General features: G+C 48.1%; 1 protein-coding gene across 16 annotated transcripts in view; it reads left to right on the plus strand.

The window, feature by feature from the left end:
- Positions 1-21,941, plus strand: part of LOC120952289 (1-phosphatidylinositol 4,5-bisphosphate phosphodiesterase) — a 40,988-nt gene that overhangs the window by 13,235 nt on the left and 5,812 nt on the right. For 12 of the 16 annotated variants that reach the window (XM_040371549.2, XM_049606019.1, XM_049606023.1 and 9 more), the window contains exons 3-9: positions 12,766-13,085; positions 13,204-13,263; positions 15,361-15,498; positions 17,518-17,597; positions 21,357-21,433; positions 21,516-21,675; positions 21,759-21,925. In XM_040371549.2, the coding sequence (XP_040227483.2) occupies positions 12,915-13,085; positions 13,204-13,263; positions 15,361-15,498; positions 17,518-17,597; positions 21,357-21,433; positions 21,516-21,675; positions 21,759-21,925 (853 nt within the window). In that variant the 5' untranslated portion in view covers positions 12,766-12,914. Of the gene's footprint in view, positions 1-5,696; positions 6,499-6,518; positions 6,612-12,765; positions 13,086-13,203; positions 13,264-15,360; positions 15,499-17,517; positions 17,598-19,579; positions 19,660-21,356; positions 21,434-21,515; positions 21,676-21,758; positions 21,926-21,941 lie in introns of those variants that run through there. The other 4 variants (XM_040371552.2, XM_040371555.2, XM_040371550.2 and 1 more) reach the window with 3 other exon arrangements.

Below are 21,941 nucleotides of genomic sequence, written 5' to 3' on the forward strand. Positions count from 1 at the left end.
TTTATGTGTGTCCTGTATGGCTGTGTAAAGGCATACAATATTTAGTTTTCTCTTTTTTCGCTGAAAATACAAACGTGCTTTAGAAAAGCTTCGATGAAGGTGCATTTACTCCTTCCACTTTAGAGGGGTTTTTTTTCATTCAAAGTAAAGTAAACATAGTGTATAGTAGGACCGGGAAGGATGAAACCTTGATACCGCCTTTGGTCGAGCCTTTTTTTCTGCTTTACCTCACTCACAACTACACTGACGCTGATGAGCTTTTTAAATTTTCATCAGCCGCTTTCATGGTCATGAACGATTTGCTTTACACAAGGGGTACCGCATGTGGGATAACCGCTGCCGGTTAGTAGTGTGTGAGACAGAACGTTGGTCGTACAGGTTTTGCGGGTGTGTTGTATTGAAATTGTTGAAAAAGATTTTACTCTATTTTTGTAGATATCTTGTACTACTCATTAGTCTAATGGAACGAATGATAAGAGAGTATGAAAGACTGGCATGTTTTCTAATAAAAACATTTTACTCTGCAGTACATAGTTAAACAAAAAATAACCATTAACGTCTAGCAACGAAGAATCATACTTCAAATTCTTCAAAGCATCACCGCGAACCGAAATGTTGCATACATAATGGAAGCTCAATTAAAACTTGCTTTGCCCCTGCAACCCCTCCTCCTCCCGGTGTGTCAAGTGGTGACGCTCACAACACACAAAAGAAGCGTTCTGCAATATTTAGTGGCCATTGGCAATGGCTACGAACGATATACTCCAAAAAAAAGAAAGAATAGGTTCCATTCTCATCGCGCCCCAGCCGCCAATCTGCAACTGACGTGCAGCGGCGGTTTTTGCTTTGTCTATTGGTTCGCCTGGCATCTATTGTTACAGAAAAAGGGTGAAGGGGAGGGTGGGGGGTCCTCCAGGAGTTGCATTCAATTGAACCTGCCCGCCCTCGAAACAATGCGAGAGAATAGGCATTATGCGCGCACAACAGAGACAAAGCCGCCCTATTCGTTCGTTTGCCATCCCAGCCGGTTTTGGTGACGACACACACACACAGGACACTGCTTCCTGCAGCGGACACACCGTAAAGACGGCAAAGCGAAATCCTTGAAAATGTTGAAACAGTGTGTGTGTGTGTGTGTGTGTGTGTCACTTGTTCCGTTGCACATCTGTCTAAGAACAAAGCCCTGTGTACACCTTCGAGTGGTGCTTTGCTTAGCATTGAAACGGGAAGAATCGTTGATGAGCGCACACTTTAACGAAACACGGCTGTGGGACAAGCTGGGTGCGCACACACACACACACACACGGGACACCGATCGTGTTACACGCGGGGCTTAACCGGAGGCTTTGAACGAAAATCGATTCTCGAACGTCGTCAGGCCACGGAAGTTAGTCCCGCGGGTTTCGTGCTGCCTGCCCCCTTCGGAAAGGCTGCGGTTGTGGTTGCTTTTGCTGCTGCTACGGCAGCTGCTCGATCTTGCTTGGGTCGTGTATCGCTTGAAGCAGCTAACCGTGAGAGTTTCTGTTGATGAAAACAAACAAAAAAAGACAGATAGAAGGTCACAAAAGCTCACCACAATAGAAAAAAACAATTGCATAATATTCCTATACCTCCATTTATAACGAATATGAGACACACTCACAATCCCGGAAGAATGTCGTGTCAATGCACAAATGCAATCAAATCGCGTCTCCCGCACTCTCGTACTCGCGCTAAAAATATGTCCCCACCACCTTTGCCACCGGAGCCAGATAGAAACCGCATCTGCCTGAACATGATTGAAATCGTAGAAGCAAAGGACACAAAGGCATGTGGGGTTGTGCCCCCACCGCTTTACATCGATGCTCTGGTGTGCCTTGCACGTGCTGCTCTGACGTCAAACCGAGCGATGGTGACGGAGCGCCAAGAAGGATAATGTGCTGACGATTAGCAAGCGAAAGAGCTTTCCCTGCTAGCCCCCCCGCTGGGTGAAAGGGTGAAGCGAGTAGAAGAAGATGGGGTGCATACGTCACAAGCTCTCTGGTCTGGCCTCTGTTGAGCCTAAGTCAAAGCTGTAAAGAGGCGCTGCTGAAGTAGACCGAACACACACATTTCCTGCCAAAGCGGATGCTCTATTAAACGACGCCCCGAGGTAGCATCGATTCGGTCTCTCTGCGGTGCAGGTGCAACTCCGCTTTATGGTGCAAAAGTCATTAGCAAAGGTCCTTGAAACGGTGTAACTGTGGGCTTCTTTTTTTAGGTGTAGAACAGGATGCATTTCAACCCTCTGCCGTACTATCGAAGCATCATCTCGTCGGTGGTGGTGCGTTGTTGTAGATTGAATCTGGAAATATTGCTGAATCGCTCTGCCACAACATCCACAGAAAAGAAGGTCAATCGAGTGGAATGGGTAATTGAGTACAGGGTGACAGCACCCTACCCAGGAAGTATCTCGGGCTAGGTCACTTTCCATCATTTATCATGTGAGTTTTGCTCCCTGCGAGTAGTGCGAAAGTTGTAGTGGGATGCTAGGCAATTGTAGGGTCCTCTTTGCGCCACAGCCGGAGAACGAGAACAGAGTGGCAATCAATAAATCTATCAAACGTCGCCAAAGTTCGCAAGTTGGACAGTTCGTTGTGGCTGGTCCGCGGTGGGTAAAGTTAATCAGCATAACTCTTCCTGCCACCAACACAATCGCAGGGAAATCAGGATGGCAAGTTGTCACATGTACATCATCAGGCATCACAGGAGTTCGTATGGCTGTGATCATCTTTGACGTCATTTGTGAGCATGTGAAGAACTCATCCGTTTCGATATCTTCTATCAAGAAATCCAGAACTACTCGTTAGTGTTCAAATAGCGCTTAACTAAACCACAATCACAATAGTTTAACGACTCTACTGCAACTGTTGAAAACTTGAACCTCTCCCCAAACCCCAAGTTTTTGCAAAACAACAGCATTTCCTCTTTCACACCTTCCAACGAACACATTTTCCTTCTTTGCGCTCTTCTATTCTGGGCATAGCGGCGGCGGGTCTGTTTATCTTCTATACTCCGCTGCATCCGGCATTCCCCGGGTGTGTGTTGGCTGCTGTTTTGATGCAGTAATGGTGTTAGCATAAATAAATCATTTTTCCCCAAGCGCAAATTCCTCCTCCTCCTTCTCGCTCGAACCCACCCACTGTCATCCACAGAGCGGCAACAAGGAATGGGGAAAGCTACAATTCAGAAGGCCAGATGTGGAGGCGGCGGCCACCAGCATCCAACATTCCTTTCGCACCATTGTGCCGCGCACAGTTTTTTTTTGGTGGGATGGGATGGGTGGGTTGTGTTTGTGTCCGTACGGACACCTGCTCGTATCATAAACCACCCCTCCAGCACACACACACACACACACACACACACACACACACACACACACACACACACACACACACACACACACACACACAAACACATACGGTGGCGGGGACGATCATTTCCGGCCAGCAAACTCTGAGTGCTGCTGTGCTGTATATTACGTACGGGCGGTGGAACATCACATTCTTCCAATATTTCCAATCAATGTTCCGAATGAGTTTTTTGGGCCACGTGGTGTTTGCTGCCTGCAGCATGTGCCCTATGTACATCTCCTTCTTCCCCGTTGCCATGGGTTTTTGGTGGGCTGTGTGTGGTAGCATGCTTTGACCTTTTCCCGATTGCCCAAAACCCGCCCAACACTCACTGTTGCCTGTTGCTCAGTGGGTTGGAAATTTGTTTTTCCCATCTGCAATTGGCCGGTAGCGCTTTTCCACGGCGGCCGATGTGTTGGCGATATTGTTTTACCTGTTGCTGCTGCTGCTGCTGCTGCTGCAATTGGATATTCATGTTAGTAGGTATGTGCACCACCACCACCAAAACCTACACACGATATGATTTGCCTAAACAATATTTTCCACCAAATTTCGGTATAACATTTATCGATAGTGAAATCAACACATCCATTTATTTATTATATTTTTAATTTCCTTTGCTACGATTTTTATTTCCCTATGTTTACATAATTAAATCACACTATCTGGAATTAAACGTGCCAAACCAGCCACATACTATTCTGCCTCATGAGCTAATGAACAATTTGATCGTGGGAAATCAATCCTGCCTTTGCCTTCTCTCGGGGGAAATCAAGCTAAAGCGCGAGTAGAGTAGTGTCGTCGGAAGGAAGCAAAGCCCTTTAATTTGTCCTCCTTGCGCAACTCCCCTGCACTGTGCACGGGGAACGGTCCCAATCGCCCAATATCGCGGTTGGTTTAAATTTAGAATATTGCGCGCTGGAACAACGTTACTTTCCCAAAATAATCCAGCACGATACTTTCTTTTAAGAGAATGTTCAATTTCTTCTTTGGAAGATATGTTGTGCAGTGTTACGGCAAGAAGCTTGGATGGATTACACACAATCGCGTGTGCAGGTGCTCTCTAACACAGAGAGTGCAATCGGTTTATGCGGAAGGATGGGCGCGCACCCGAAGGGAAGGACAATGGCATATACATAAAACTCTCAAAACGGATTGTGTTTCGCTCCGCGGGAACTGACATTTGCAAAACCGTACGGCGGTCCTGCCTGCTCTCTCATGCACAAATCGATAATGGCGCGCGGCTACGAGACGACGGCGCTCCACCACCACCCACCCAGCACTCACAACGAAGTACTGCCGTGGCTTTGTTTTTTGCTTGTGCATTTCCCGGGCCTGTCTTACACACACACACACACACCGGGCTCACGTTTTCGTGGCACACACTTTTTGCACTGCCCTCGGTTTTACAATTTCCTCTTCAAATGGTGCGAGGTGCACGTGCTCCAGGAGGAACGTGGCCAACGCGGCCACAGCGGCTGGAACACCACCCTCCCTTAGCTCTTCGGGGGTTTGTTGTGTTGTTTGACTTTACCCCTACACATTTGCGGGCTCCGCCGAGTGCTAAAGTGGAAAAGTTCTTCATTTATGTTCAATGTGCCGTACCCTACTGCCACGGCACTGCTTCCACCTTTTACCTTTTGGAAATGAGACATTTCTTTTTCGTTTTTTTTTTGTTTTGTTTTGTTGTATTGCCAACCGACCAAAATGGGTGGGTGAGTGGAGCAAACAAAAAGTGTTTCTGGTGGTTTTAAAATATGTAGCATGCACGAAAATGATTTCTTTATGTAATGGGAGGGAGGAAGGGGGCAGGTTTCCTTCACCCCGTTCCCGGGGGAGAGCTTCTAGGGGGGGTTTGGGAGGGGGGGGGAAGCGAGTGTTTCAACTGGGCGCATTACGTTACTTCGAAGGGCACGGGCGGCACGTATCCCTTTTCCTTAGGTGTGCGTGTGTGTGTGTGTGTGATGTTGTATTATCGCATCACGGAACTCGCGGAAAATACGGGAAAGCATTTTAAAAGTGTAAACTGCGCTAAACGTAATAATGCAAGGTGAAAAGGGACAAACTAAATCAACTTTAAAGCATTTTTTGTTTTTTTTTCTTTGCTTTCGTCTAAATAATTGCACTTTTAAACAATCGATACACAAACAACCAAAAAAAAACATCCACACACTCCAAATAATGTTCACCGTTTGCGCTTCTGCCTGAATGCCTGCACGGCGACTGAAGTAACGACAGCCGCGCGTTACACCAAGAACCGCGCTCACCAAATAGTCACCATTGTGGTGTCCACTGAATGGCTTCTGCAAACGGGAAATTTGCACACACACACACACACACACACACACACACACACACACACACACACACACACACACACACACACACACACACACACACACACACACCCATACATCCAAAGCTCTCGGGGAAACCTTACCAAAGCCTTCAGTGCTGTTAATCCCTACTACGACCTTATGGCGTGTAACAGCTTCAAATCGAAGCCGTGGCGCGGCACTGTTTTACCAACCTACCATCCCCATGTCGGGCCGCACACACACATACACGTACAGTGTCCTAGCGAGGCGATCGAATTTTAAGGTGTCCCCAGACAGGCACAATTCTACCCCAATTCTTCCACTTTGACACAAGTCCGTCCGTTCCCCCTCCCAAGCCCTTTAGGGACTCACTGTCCCGCTTTCGCTCTAGCGATACATATCCCACCGTTACACAAAACCCACCATTCTCGACCCCCTCTCCGCCGGGCCCCTTTGGGACCACGGGGGTGTAAAACTCCCCAAGCAACCACCACACCGACAGTTGTCTCACAGTCCACGTCCAAATCTATTAGTCCGAGTGGCCCGTGGGCCCTCACACAAAACCCGCACCGGTCGGCCATCGCGCTCGCAGACGGTGGTAAGCATCCGTGCAAAAAGCTTGTGTGTTTCTTCTGTGGTGCTGCGTCCTGCGAGAGCTTCGGGCTGTTTTGGCCAGGAGTCAGTCTGTGTGTGGACTTGTGGAGTGTCAGTTCAGTGCTCAGTTCGGAAGATCGGAAAAGCTTGGAAGAGCATTTTGCTAAATTTCGGCATACACAAGTGTGCGCGTGCGACTTAAAGGGTCTTATAGTGTGAGTGTCCTATCCCTATATATGCAGTGGTTTCTGGTGTACGTGGGAATTGCTTTCGTGCTAGCGTTCCTGTACCGGTGGTGGGTCGGTAAACCGGTGCTTCCCCTCTAAAGGTAGAGCTTGGCTTGTTGTTTTAGGATTTGTCTGTATGTGTGTGCATTAGTATGTGTGTTTTATTGTTGTTAATTTATCCCACATTCATCGTCCCAAGCTAGGGATTTCTGGGAAAAGTTGGCCATAATCTGAAGTCGATTTCGATCCGATTCCAAAAAATTCGGAACCGATTCCAACAGGGGGAATACTGGGCAAACCTGCATTATCCGCAGCCGTTTGGAATCGTCTGGAGTCATCTGTTGTCATTCGGAGTCGTCCGGAGTCGGCCAAAGTCCTAAAGGTGCAATGTTTTCGTGGGCAGGCTTTTCATTTCCGACTTTGTCTGCTGTTGACTCCGGTCGACTCAAACCGCTATTATTATAACGACGGGCATGTTTAAGAAGTACAGGCGCAAAACGAAAGAGGAAACAAATACCACGGAATTAAATGTCTCCAGTCTTGATTAAATGCCTCCGGACGACTCTTGACGATTCCGGACAACTCCGGACGACTTCGGACGACTCAGGACGACTCAGGACGACTCAGGACGACTCAGGACGACTCAGGACGACTCAGGACGACTCAGGACGACTCAGGACGACTCAGGACGACTCTGGATGACTCCGGATGACTCTGGATGACTCCGGACGACTCCTGACGACTCTTGACGACTCCGGACGACTCCGGAAGATTTCGAACAACTCCGGACAACTCTGGATGACTCCGGACGACTCAGGACGACTCCGGAAGATTTCGAACAACTCCGGACAACTCTGGATGACTCCGGACGACTCAGGACGACTCAGGACGACTCAGGACGACTCAGGACGACTCTGGATGACTTCGGATGACTCCGGATGACTTCGGATGACTCCGGATGACTCTGAATGACTCCGGACGACTCCGGACGACTCACGACGACTCCGGAAGATTTCGGACAACTCCGGACAACTTCGGACAACTCCGGACAACTCAGGACAACTCAGAACAACTCAGGATAACTCAGGACAACTCCGGACAACTCCGGACAACTCAGGGCAACTCCGGACGACTTCCGAACGACTCCTGTCGTCTCTGGACGACTCCAGACGGAACAATCGGTTCCTATTTTGCCGCACCCGGTATTGGACTAACTATTGCCACAAATTGAATCGGATCGGAGTCGTGAGTGCACACCACTAGTCCCAAACCACGCGCGTAAGCATGGCTTAACCAGGCCCGTTCAATGCACTTTCTTCTTTTTGGCGGGCACAAAATTCAACCACATCATGTCTCTGTTTACTTTGCAATTCGTTTAGTGTTTCGAACCTCCCTCATCCTCATCCCACCCCCACAAATGTACTATCAATTACAGTATTGGTCTTGGCAGTAGCAGGAAGAACTATAACACGGTGGCCCCAATTTTGATCCCGGACACAGTGTGCGCGAGAGTGCGGCACGCGCGCGTATCTTGTTGCGCGCCCCTACACATTACAAAGCTACTACAACACAGGGCCGTGTTTTCCGTGCATGTGTGTTCTTGCATGTGTTCAGTACCCTCCCTACCACCGAATAATACTCTATAATCCATCGTGTCTCTGTACCGGCAGGGAGAAAAACGAAACCCATCCCCTCCCATCCCCTCTCCCAATTCCAGTTGGAGACCAAAGTTGGAAGGATAAATAACACATAACAAGGTTCAAGCTCCCTCGTTGGTCCTCGCCCCCACCCTATTGATCATATCGCTCAGAATAGTGTGTATCGCAAACCGGCGGGAATGTCTCGTCCCCGGGCGTGTCCGGGTGGTGGAAGAGAAGGATGGCCGGTTGTAACATAACCTCACTAAACACACACTCGAAAACAAGATCGATTGGAAAAGTGTTTTCCGTCTGTGTCCGGCCCTCTGCCTCCCAACTTACCCTCCCTCTCATGGGGATGGGTGGATTCTTCCCCCCACCTGACAGCCCCTCTCTCTCGTTCCCGGCGGGAAAGAGGGCACGTTCTACGAAATCTATTTTCGGACCATATTCTTGTTCACTCACCAGCGCATCTCTTTCCTTCCCAGTGGGATGGGGGGGGAAAAGAAGCCCCCTGACCAGCAGGAGAGAACACAGTGGTAGTGTAGGAGTTTTGTGTGTTCCGGGGGTGTTTTTTCTCCTCTCTCTCTTTTGCCGCGTTTCGAATGCACTAAGTACATTCAAGATGGAAAGACAAGATAAGAAGCAACCTTATCGGCCTCTACAGAGAGGGATACACGTACCGGCGTTTTATTTGCGTCCATGTTGTTTGGTGAAGACACCACGCTTTGAGAAGGACAGCAGAACAAGCAGGTCCTTAGAACACAGCGCGCACCCGTTCCACATCCCAGCGAGGCTTCTGCTTGCTTGTGCGAAACAGTGGAAATGCTTGTCTTCCTGGACGATGTGCCCTGTTCTGTATCCACCCGATCGCACAGTTGAGTACACTGTCCATGGATAGCGTGCTCCAGATGACCCCGCGGGGGGCTGCAAGCAGGTTCCAACGGCAGGGACGAAGGTTGTAATCGTTTGATCTGTAGGATTTGCGCTCTCCTCCTCCTCCTCTCTTCTGTCTCAGCAGCATTCAATCGAAGACGACGACGGGTGGAATAAGGACGGAGGAAATGGGAGGATTCGAGCCGGATTCGACCGATTGCTCAATACTTGGCTGCGCTTTGATCCGTCCCCAACCGCTCACACTTAAATCGATGATGTGCTTTGGCTCCAACGGTTAGATCTGATTATCTCGCTTCCCAAATGGAGGCCGAAACGGCCGCAAACCACCACCAGCAACACCCCCGGGCACTTGACTTGTTGTTGTGTCTCTAAAGGAGATGCTGCTGCTGCTTGTGGGGCATCTTGATGTACATTTCCCTTTTTCTACACACCGCTCAACGTTACAGGAGAGAACCGCATGTTCCTTTAATCTTGATATCGTCTCCCTCCGGCTTTGTGGTCGGGGGCGTCTTCACTTTCTGCTGTGCAGCAGTTACATTTCGGCAGCCGCGCTATCGCTCCCGCTTCCGTAGAAAACGCGTCCATCCCACAGCAAATCGAACGCCGACGCGCAGACACTCTCGCGAGCGTTCGTGTTCCGATCGGTCGGCGAAAGGTTTAGAGATACGATTCCATTAGCGGCACCTTCGGCATCGACTGCGGGAGCCGTGAATTGACATTTTCCATCACTCGTCCCGCAGGCAGTGGCTTTGGGGGAATGGAAAAGCAGCTAAGGTAATCGAATAAACGCTAACTTCCGCACAGCTTTCACCACCTGCGGCGCCACCCGTTCTATGGTGCCCTTGAACTTTGCATCCTGTACCATTGCCACCGTTGATTGAATTGTGCTACAAGCGGGAGCGGGAAAATCGAGAAAGCTGAATCGCATCCTGTGGAGGGGGGTATCATCCCTGGCCCTCGCGCTACTGCTTCATTCGGCTTTCATGCAGCTTCCGGTCGATGATCAAAGTGTGACCGTTAAATGGCGACTGATGTGTTAGGGGGCTTGACACACCAAACAAGTGTTAATAGTGGTGCCGTGACCCACCTATTTATAGACGAACGTTTTCCCCCCTCGATCTGCCGCCGCGTGATCCGTGTCGAAGGTTTGGGTTCCTGGGTGCTCTGTGTAACTACACGCCCCAATCTCTTTGATGTTGCTGGGTAATGCTGGGTACTGTGCCGGTGACAAAATGTGAATAATTAACGACAGCAGGCAGGCAAAGCACTGCATCTCGAGGGCTTCGGAGAGGTAAAATACACTGTTGCCGCTAGCTGCTTTTATCCCCCAAATCTCGGCCAATCCTTTTTGTGGGAAATGGAGCATTTTGGGTGGTGACCTTGTCTTGTTGTCGCCTGTTCTGGACAATCGAGCATCACGGCGGTTCATGATGGTGAAGGTGGTGATGATGAGGATGTGCTCAAATGGACGAAAAAATCCCCTTTTGAAATGGATCTAAAACCATTAAACTCGGTCTAATCATGGCGACCAGGTTGGGGGCTATCCCAAGGGCTGGCGTGACTTGGGTTCACCTAGTATCCTTCAAGGTATTGGGGCGGCGGTCCTGTGGTAAAGTAGCCAACTAGTACGACCAAATCCATGTCGGACGTCGGACGTCGGTTGCCCCATGTCGAACGAAGATACGCATGTGTAGTCGTGTTTTTAGGATTCTCTTCGAATTTTGTCAATTCCTCCTCAAAAATTTTTGGAGTAGAGCTTTTGGATCATGTTTCTTTATAAAAACTCGATGAGAAACAGTTGGGCGATTTTGGACCAGCTCGCGTTTTGCCGCTTCAAAACCAATGGATGCGATTTCTGCTTTCTGATATGTTTGTTCATGTTTCCCAGGTACTATCACACTGTTTAGCCGGTTGCAACGACCTCCCAACTAAGCCAACTCTGCGATGTAGCGAATTTTCCCTTGGTTTTCATTTTCAACATCCCTTGGAGCTTCTTGTCGCTAAGAGATGTCGGCCATTCGGAACAAGGCTCTCGTTCGATGCAATGGTTGTTGTCTAATAGTGCCAATATGTTGTACATGCCAGTACAGACTTATACAACGTCCACAAACTGCCACACGGAGTGTACGTTCTTTAATCGCGCACGCTTCTAAGCAAACTTGCTTCACTTCTTTGGCCATCATGGTTAGAGTTCGACCGATAGAGGTGTCAAATTTTGCCCGCTAACTCATGGGATACTATTGTTGAAAGTGCAATTAACGTTATGTTAGAGCGGGTGAAGATAAATCCATGAAAAATCGACAATTGTTGTTCATTATTTTTTAATGAAAAACATAATATAAAATGTTACCTCAAATAATATTGAATTGATGTACTGCAACATATATATTTTATTGCAACTCATCTTAACTCATTTCAAGCTGGAAAATAGAGAGCAAAATGATGTTTCTATCATTGGGTCCTTTCACGATACCAGTCAGTTTTTTGTATGGAGTTTGACAGTTCGAGATTGAAATGATAGCAACACTCCAGAAAATTAAACCCGGTGTGAATGAATATTGCTACTAATACAGGATGAAGTTTAAGCTTTCTCGCATCTCCCCAATATACCAACCTTTTAAAATATTCAGCTTGTTTCAACTCAACTACAACCAAAGCAATCTTACCTTAAAAAAGTAAAACATTTGACTCTCTTTTCACACCTCTGCGATCGTCCTGGCAGCGGTCATTATTGCAATCATTACTAGCTTCAGCTTGATAGATCAGCTGCTAATTGAGCAAACAAACAAACCGAACGGAAGCGGGAGCCATATCGAAGTTTTACCGCGGTAGAGTGCACACACCCTGTGTGTGTACCCCAAAGCACCTGGTGAAGAATTCTATCGCAAACAAAGAGCTACTAGCACCACTTGCACCAGTCGTCACATAAATGGCAATTACCCCGTAAACCAGCTTGGTGGTGTAGTGTAGAGTGCAAGATAAATTAAGACACTACGAACTTGCCGGGGCTGGACTGGCTGGGCTCAAGGTGTGTGCTGCACGTTTCCATTTCGGGATCGTGCATGAAAGGCGCACTAACTACTCCACTACCATGGCACGTGCCCATTTTGGGACCATCGGTTAGATGCCGGTTGGTGCTCGAACCTTCTACCACCTCCCAGGTGAGTTTGAACCACATCGGCCATGTGACATGGTGGTGGATCCGGTCTCTGTCTCTCGTACACTAATCGAACCGTACGCGACGGGCGTTCACGCGTCCACCCGCTAGTAACACGCTTAATTTAATAAATGTTGTTTGATTTATTTAATTACTACAACCTGGGGGGAGGCGTGCGTGGGTGGGCAGAGAAGGCGCCACACTGGAGCATGCGACCTGCTGTTGCACGCAGCTAAACCACTTTACCGCCGATTGTTGTCGCGTGTTGTGCACGGACAAACTTGACCTTGTTGTTTTTTTTACATCAATTTTCCACATTTATTGCAACCAGCTATCGGTACGGAAACGGCAGAGAGTGAGAGAGAAAGAAAGGAACGGCTCCTCAGTCGAGCGGGCTAGAAACGGGATATTGAAGGAAATTAAATTATGCTTTCTTTATGCGTGCGCTCCTCCACTGTTCCTGCCATTTTGCACGCCAACAGAGCTTCTCCACTGTTCTCTATACGCCATTACTTAATGTCACTTCGTTCATTTGCTGTGTGCTTTTTCTCACTCTCTCTCTAGATAAAAACCATCCCCATCGGTGGTCGACGGCGTTCCAGCGTTCCGACTTACGGGTTACGGTTCGGCACCGGCCACAAGCCGAAGAGATCAATCTCTGAACAGCAGCAGCTGCTGCTGACCAGCCTCAGACCCGCGCAGACGAAGGCAGCATGACGAAGAAGTTCGAGTTCAACTGGCAGATCCCGGTGCCGGAACCGCTCCTTACCGGATGCGTGTTCGACCGGTGGACGGAGGAGAAGGACAACAACGAGCTGGAACCGAACTGCATGTTCAAGGTGGACGAGTACGGGTTTTTCATCTACTGGAAAAGCGAAGGACGGGTAATTATCCTTGTTGTGTTTCTTTTTTCTTCTTTCACCCACACTGGCAGCGTCGGGTAACTCCATTTTAACGCTTTGTTTTCTCGTCTCTTTCCTTTCACAAACGTCGCGGCGACAGGAAGGTGACGTTATTGAATTATGTCAAGTCAGCGATATCCGAGCGGGCGGAATGCCAAAGGTAAGGATATACAAAAAAAGAAACAAACTCCGTGCTCCGTTGTTGTGTCGTTAGCAGAGGGCTTAGCAGCAGAAGAATTGACGAAAAAATCGAATTACAAACAAGGAAGCTTAAGAACTAACGCGCTGTACAAACGGATGCAACACCAGTCGGCGAAGGATGTGTTTACATTAGTATGCATTTTTTAGGAGTGCAGAAACAAAGGAAAAGCGTTACAGGAGACTACCTCGAACAATGGCAACCGTTAGTTAAAACACTTTAGAACAAAACTAAATAACGTATCCACATTCGCTGCTGGGATATAGAAAGCTTCTTTAAAAAAACCCCTTCACAAGGGATCTATTTTCAACATGTTGTTTTGACGCAGCTCGTCAGGGGCCACAACAAAAATTCCTATTGTTAACAAAATCTTCCTTTTTGCATTAACTATTGACCAGGATTAGTACACAAGGTACGTGCAGAAGCGCACGAACGAACGGTTTGTGCACGGTGTTAAGTTCACGCCGCTGCCGTCGCCGTCGCCGCCATCGTGTGTGACCTCGTCGTGCCGACGATGGCATAAACGCAACAAATGGTGGTCGTGAATTAATTGCGTGCACTTGGAGAAGTAAAAAAGAACGCAAACACCGACCACAAACTGGCAGAAAACAAGGAAGCGAAACCATAAAGGCGTTCCGTGTGCGAGCGGTAGTTGTTCGTTTCTCTTGGTCGATTTCCTGTTTATGAGTTGGCGTGTGATGTGGCCGCACTACAACAACAACAACAACAAATCCCACAAACCCCAGACCCTTTTCCAACGTTTTGTGAGGAAATGTGAGGCTGAAAAACGGGGTGGAAAATGTATTGAAATTGCTTCAGCTGGCGGCTCTGCAGCTGGAGTTGAAACCGAATGAAAATGGGAGAACCGGAACCGACTATGGGGGCAATGGGCAATGTGCAGGGGCAAGTTCGAATGTTCGATTGCAAATAGTTCCGCTATGATGGGAATGAAATAGACCGATGATGGGTTATGAAGGGGAATTATCGTTGGAGGAGTATCGTTTCGATTCCTCTTGCGTTGTGGAACCAAAGTGATGATTGGTTGTTGAGAAAGCGGTATTACAAAAGGTACTTAGTATAATGACTTTTACCCATTACCATGTGTAAAGTATGCTGAAATCCTTCCACTCTGACTGTTTTAAAAGTGGCATAGCTTTTGCCCAATTTATATCTCCCACATCACAATTTTACAATCCTACCTTCCTGTGTGCCATCTTTGCTACACACAACACTCTTCGCAGACTGCAACTTTTGCCTGCCTTGCACACCATTATGCTCTAAAACAATGTGCTGCACACACACACATACACACACTATCCACTTCTCAGCTATTTACTGTGCTTAAGTAGGGCTAGCAAAGGGTTCTTTTCACTACGCAAAACAAAAAGGGTCCGCTTGCAGCAAACGGCTCAACCTCTACAACGGCACCTTCACATCACGTGTGAATCACTGCAGGGTGTACTTCTCTCGGTCTGGGTGCTAATTGTAAGTCCTTTCATCTCGGTGGGGAGCTTGGAATACACACAGCCTAAGCAGGGAACTGCCCTTCTGGATGGCGCGTCTTTTCGGTGTCTCGTTTTGCTTTCGCCCAAGGGGGGCCTACTTACGCTTCACACTTTCCCATCTGTCGGTCCAGCGTCAGCGGAAGCGAATGCATTAATGCATGAGTATATGCTCCACGTGTGTGGGATAGGAAGGCGTCTGATTAGAGAGTTTGTGCACAGAAAAGGGAAGACTACACACTACAGAGAAAGAGAGAGGGAGAGAGTGGTCATATACTTGGAGTGGTGGGAATTGTTCATGATTATGTTGCACGTACTAGAAGAGACTAAAAAATGATAGAAGAAGGTATCCTCACTTTTTAACTCATTGTGATATGGTTAAGGCCCAAAAGTGGCCCATGAAAACAAAGCTTCAAACAGAAACGACAATTCGGACGCTGTCCACCCGCGAACACTGCGACGCGCTTCGCTGGGCGCTCTGTACTAGGCTAATTGTAATTGCTTTCCGTTTTGATTTCACTTTCGCTAACTCTCCCCCATTTTCTTGCCCCCGCAGGACATGAAGCTGTACAATCAACTGTGCAACAAGCACGGCGAAAATGTGGAGGAAAAATCTCTCACCATCTGCTCGGGCACGGACTACATCAACATCAACTATCAGCATGTCGTCTGTCCGGACGCTGCAACGGCGAAGGTAAGCGACCGAACGAACCCGTTCGAAGTCTCTTTACCAGCTAGCCAGCCAGTCACGACGACACGATTGACACACGGTAGCGTGTACCGGCTGGTTGCTGGTTTTCGGTTATCCCCTTTTTTTTTGTTGACAATCAGCCAACAAAACACACCTGTGTACGGGAAGGGGAACATATAATGGCGTTCGCACTGTGTGACGTTTGAATCCACCTCGACGACGGTGCTGTGCTACCTGTTGCTAGCAAAAAAGAGGCGAACGGAACACACACAGACACACACTGCTTGTGTTTGCACAGGCGAATGGAGCCTGATCGGCGCAAATGCCGTAATTATCGGCTCACCTTACGAAGCGAGTACCAGAATAGTAGTACCTTCCGCTTCTGGACGACATCAACCCAGGAGGAGTCTACTGCCGATAGATGATGGCGTGTGTGTGTGTGTGCACCCCACGATCGAATGTACATTAATTAAACGCAATTTACATCAGTGTCCGGTGGACGGCAGGATCGAAACCATCGTCCTTCACGGGACCGCTCATTAGAGTCACACGGTGTACGGTAAAGAAGACGACGAGGACGAGCAAGATACGCTTTCCACTGAGCAGGCGAACCCTTGATCCGGCCCCAGCACCACTGAAGCACCAGGAACTGCTCCACCGCCCCGAGTGTGTGTATTGTTTGCATTGCTTATGCTGTGCTGGTTGGGATCAAGTGTTAGAAAATTATATCTAGAACCGCTAGAGCCGCCAACTCGTCGGCGCTGGAACGCACAAAACACACGCCGTGAAGCAGAGAGAGAGAGAGAGCCTTAAAAGGCAAGATGGTTTCCCTACGATAACATTGTTACGTATCCTGCCACCGACGGCATCATCCTCTTCATCGCCAGGGTTTGCGCGGCAACGTACGAGGCAAGCTATTATTAATATCCAGTGGCAGATAATTTGCTCAGTCAACCGGTCCAATCCCACCTCTCCGACCCGACCCGAGTTTTCCCTAACACACACACACAACAGAATCATCCCTCAAACACCCACGTGAATGATGTGGCGCGCTTCTCATCCTTTCGTGCCAGCGGAGCCATCATCTAGCGTGTAATCGGCCTCGCATGAACTCTGACCTCCCGCTCCACCTTCCCAGTGAACAGGCGGAGGAGGGGAGGGGGGCAAAATACGGAGAAAACGGAGGGCCCGGTCGTCCGGGATGATAGCTTTCGAATGTCGTCAATAATCAACTGTCGAGGCGAGAAATTATCTTCCCCCCCCCCCCCCCCCCCCCCCCCGGGTGGACGGATTGAACGCACGACAGACGGTGTACCCTGTCCCGGTGGTACTAGTCGCTTGTGTAAGCAGCACTCACACGGTACATAATAGGCTAGCATTGCTGCCGACGACACGCGGGTCTGATTCCGCCCGTTCGCCCTCAACCAACCATTACCTTCCGGATTCTTGTCAGAATCGATTAGCACTCTAGTACACATTGTTGTGCGGCTCTCTCGTCGTGTCGTGGATTGACGGAGGAGGTTGTTGATCTTTTACACTGCACCCACAAGCACTAATCAGGCAGAGACACGGATCTGTTGGCACTCTCTCAGCCGGCTTAGCACCTTACTGGATTGATATTTCCGATAATTTGATACGGCAAACACACGTACCTTAGTAATGGTTAGAACGCTGATTGAGTTGAGACTTTATTTTGAAGTTTGAAGTCGCATCCCGTGCCATCCCCGATTGCCAAGCAGTGCGATTCCTCGCGCACAATACACCATTGGCAACGGGTGGTAACGTACATAACGTACGTACGTACGTAACCAAACACACACACACGGGGTGGAAATATTAATATTAGCGATAAAGTTTAAATGAGATTTTCCAAGGAGTTTCCGTTCCGTTCCAGCGACAAATGTTGACAAAAGCTGAAAAGCGTGTCCCCTGCAGTGTGGATTTGCTTCCGCTCGTCGAAGACAGCAAGTTGTCTCTAATACACTCTTTCCACTTCATTTCCTTCATTTACACTTCCTCTAGATCTGGGTGGATGGTTTGCGTAAAATCACCCACAACGGCAAGGCCAACAACTTCTGCCCAATGACCGCCCTCAAGAAGCAGTAAGTTCTTCTACTACGGCACGGTTTTTTAATATTTTTGTACAAACGATTCCAAACTACTGACCGATGATTGTTAATAATGTTCGCCCCCCTTTAGTACTAACTTTGCATGGTTTTGTGCATTGATTTGTGTTTCCTTCACCACATATTTTCTTTGTTGCATGCTGCTTATGTGTTACGTGTGCGCATGATCGCATGATCGCTGAGATCGGCTTGGGGTGGCGGTGTTGCGGTGCGGCGGTGTACATAAATCGGTGATCACTTATCTGTTATTCGTTGTCCTACAGCTATTCCATCGAATTATGCAGTCCCACTTCGCCATAATGTCAATCGTGCTCGAACTGTTACGCCCTTCGGCCACACTTCTTCCAACCAAGTACCAATAGTTGCCGCGATCCGCTGCAACCATTTAAAACACACACCTTCCCGAGTGGCTAACAAATCATTCGACAATTGAATGCAATTTATTTCGCCTTCCGCCATTCAACGAACGTGTCCTCAGCTGTCTGTGCACTATTCTACAAGCGACGACAAAACAATGATACACCATTCGTGAGAAAATGTGGTCATCGTCTCCCAGGTGTACTTGGGTTTCTAATCGGTTGACCGTTAGCTTTTCCCTCCGTGGGGGTGACCACTCGATGATATGCCACTCGTGAAACAATAGCTTTCGACCAACTGTCAACCGACGAACCCTCTCCCTTCAGATGACGACAAATTGTGCTGTCTGTCTGGAATGGCGCACAAGGAAAAACACGCGCGCTACTCCATCAACAGGCGGCAGGAAGTGTGCTGTAAATTAAATTGCCTTTTAACTCCCTGTCACTTTACACACACACACTGGCGAGGGGGTTGAAATACACTCGGGGGACACGGGGACGATCGAAACACGGGGGACGATCGAAACGATCCACGCGGGAAGGAGGAAGAAACGTGCTGTTTACTTTGGATCGTATCAGCTACTAGCAAATTGCGCGCCTGGTACTAATGTCGCGCGGGAGGTTATTTTCGCGCAGTCGCATTATCTCACCATATTGTTGTGTTTGTTTTGTTCCCTTCGCTTTTCTTTTCTTTTTTATTTAACAGCCTACAGTTTGTCGCCTCCCTCGGTAGTAGGCAATAATGCAGAAAGCTATGATAATTTTACAACACATCGGCGTGAAGTACCTTAATGCAGTTGCAGCCCGTTAAAGGATCGGAATGGTGGAATGGTGTCTGTTTTGTCCTCGCCCCCCCCCCCCCCTCCACGTGACCGAGGACCTGCAATCTATCGTATAAATCTATTAACGTAACTTTAATTCAATCGACACGCTTCCCTGGCCTGTGCTGGTGGAGAGAAAATGGAAGCCCATTCCCCTCGCCAAGCACACGATGGTGGGCTAGAATCTAATTATCTTTGCTGACACCATTTCCTGGACTGACAGAGAGAGAGAGAGAGAGTGTGTGTGTGTGTGTGTGTGTGTGTGTGTGTGTGTGTGTGTGTGTGTGTGTGTGTGTGTGTGTGTGTGTGTGTGTGTGTGTGTGTGTGTGTATGCGTTTACTTCCTACAAAGAAAGAGCACCAACGGACTGGGCTGTAGGCGCCCATGGTGCACTTTTCAGCCGAAGCAGCATCTAACCGGCGGACCATGGGATGACCCGAATTTTCGGATCTCCCGTGAGCCTTGACCTATTTCTGGTGCTGGTTAGCTGGAGGAGAGTGCATACCACCTGCATACAAACACTGCAAGCAAGTGTGAATTGTGTACGATGGAAAAAGGGTGCTTTAGGTTGATAATGTTATCTTTTAGCTCTTGAGTTTTGGGGTTATTTGCAAAAGTTTACAGGTTTTGGTACTCTTTAAAATTATTTTTATTATTTTTTTCTATTTTTTTCTTCTTTCCTTTCACTTATTTCATCTTTGGCTGCTCTCTATCTCTGCTTCTATCTTTAAAACAACCATTTTCGGGGGGTGGGGGTTCGAATTCCACATACCTGTGACAGCTCTGGCAGCAAGGTCTTCGCGACATTACACACAACATCAAAATGAACAACGTATGCGTATGGACCAACTTGATGAAGCAGTAAGTTGTTGGTAGCGAACGGATAAGAAAGCTGCTCCATCTATCGCTACCCGTTACATTTGCTCCATCTCTTGAAGAGATTTGTTCTAATGCGCTTACTTAGAAACACAAGTAGCAAACGCAAACGAGAAGGGGAGAGTACCCTTTACGCTAATGATAAGAGTAAGCATTACTATCGCTTTTTAGCCCTTATGTTACATTCTTAACTCTCTTCGTAAGCTCCCATCCCACCCCCCCCCCCCCCCAAAAGCCCCAATCGAAAAAAAATGGCGGAACAGTTTGCATCGCTCACGGGCACAACACCAGCACTAGCTCCAGCTGATGGATGGTAAATAATTTACGAAATCGTAAAAGGAAGGCACAAACGACCCGGAATAACCGGTTGAATCCTCAACAATCATGCAAATGAAGCAAATTGACTTTCAAGTAGACGAGTGATAATACTCTCTCTCCCTTCCATCCCTTCCATCCTCCGGGACATGCTTCAATCATCACGCAGCGCAGCAGTTGAATCTGGGGGTGGGGATAGAAACCTCAACCAAATGGATGGTGGTGTGATATATCTCTCAATTAAACCTTGCTGTAGCTGTAGCTGCAAGTGCGGGTGCTGTATGATGCTGACCACAAACCTTGCCGCACTCTCTCTCTCTCTGTTTCCCCCTATTTTTAAGCAGTGTGTTAGCCAGCGCCTAATTGAATTGGCACCTTTCTACTACGATACTACTCCGCGCGTGGTGTAGCGCTCCGCGGATGAATCGCGGATCGATGATAACCAACCTAAGGGGGAAGAGCCAACCGGGTTGTTACAGAATCGAATTAAATTATCCGTACCCTCCGAGAGAGAGAGAGAGAGAGAGAGAGTGGTCTTTAGCTATCACTAGTAAACTGAATCAGCTAGCATCAGGGGAGTGTACACGAGACACGTGCAATAAACAGCACCAGGCGCCTCCATTTAGCAATACCGGGGCGGAAAATAAAACACGTGCGCGGCGGTGGTGGTGGTGGTGACACACGGGAACCACGGGAAATATCACTGCAAATAGGTAACTGCAGCACGGTGAAAATGTATTCAATTACGGCTAATAATGCACTAAACATACAGCGCCGTGCTGCAACAAACTGGGAACCATCTATGGCGGGTCAGAAGACGAAGGCGGCGGTCGCCGGGTATATAACGTCACCGTCACCGTTTGTCGCAATCGGCAATCGGCGAAGCCGTGCCGTGTGTACTTGCACTTTAAATATTTACGTGTAGAACATTTTGTTGTTTTTTTTTAATTGTGTTATAGCTGTTGCAGGTGTAAATTGATAGAAAATGATCGACGCGACAAGCAACGAATGCGGACGATCGTTTCTCCCGTTCCCATTGGTGTGGCTGTAAAATATGTGATTAAATCTAGCATTAATATAGTTTATAATATTTATGTTATATTTATCTATCAATTTAACTGATTTGTGTTTTATTGCAATGTTTTAATAATGCATGAAATGCTATCCAACTAACTGTATTAACATCGTAAGCTTTGTAGTTGATCGCCATGTTTTGTTGCTTTGCCTTGCCACTGATCGCTTATCTGCATCTGTCTGTAATGCACCGTAGTTGTTAAATATTTTTGTAAAAACGTTAGTACGATAAACTAATCCCTTAATATAATATATTCCCCCCCTTCCTGCACCCGGCTGCTGCTGCTACACAGTTGGATGAGGTTGGGCTTTCTAGTGGATCCGCGCGGAAAAGTGCCTGTCAAGGTGGTTGCCCGAACGTTCGCCTCCGGTAAGATCACGCCTAGTGTCACCGTTTTATATTGCAAGAGCAACACAACACTAATCTGTTGCTTCCTCTTTTTTCATTTCAGGCAAGACGGAAAAGCTGGTATATCAGATACTCTCCGATCTGGGGCTGCCGAGCGGCAAGAACGATGTGATCGAGAAGGCGGACTTTACGTTCGAAAAGTTCTACGAGCTGTACCACAAGATCTGTCCCCGCAATGACATCGAAGAGCTGTTCCGGTCGATGTAAGTTTGCGAATGATGAATGGAATGCTTTCTCACTGGCTTAAAATCGTTCCTTCTTCCTTCCTTTTTGTCGCTATTGCCAGCACGCAAGGTAAAGCGAACGCCATCAATCTGGATCAGTTCATCAACTTTCTCAACGAGAAGCAGCGCGATCCCCGGCTAAACGAGATCCTCTACCCGCTGTACGATGAGAAGCGTGCGCTGGAAATCATCACCACGTACGAGCAGAACGATGAAGCGCGGGAAGCGAGTAAGTAGTCCGGTAC

The sequence above is a fragment of the Anopheles coluzzii genome, chromosome 2 (assembly GCF_943734685.1).
Source record: "Anopheles coluzzii chromosome 2, AcolN3, whole genome shotgun sequence".
Classification (NCBI taxonomy): Eukaryota; Metazoa; Arthropoda; class Insecta; order Diptera; family Culicidae; genus Anopheles; species Anopheles coluzzii.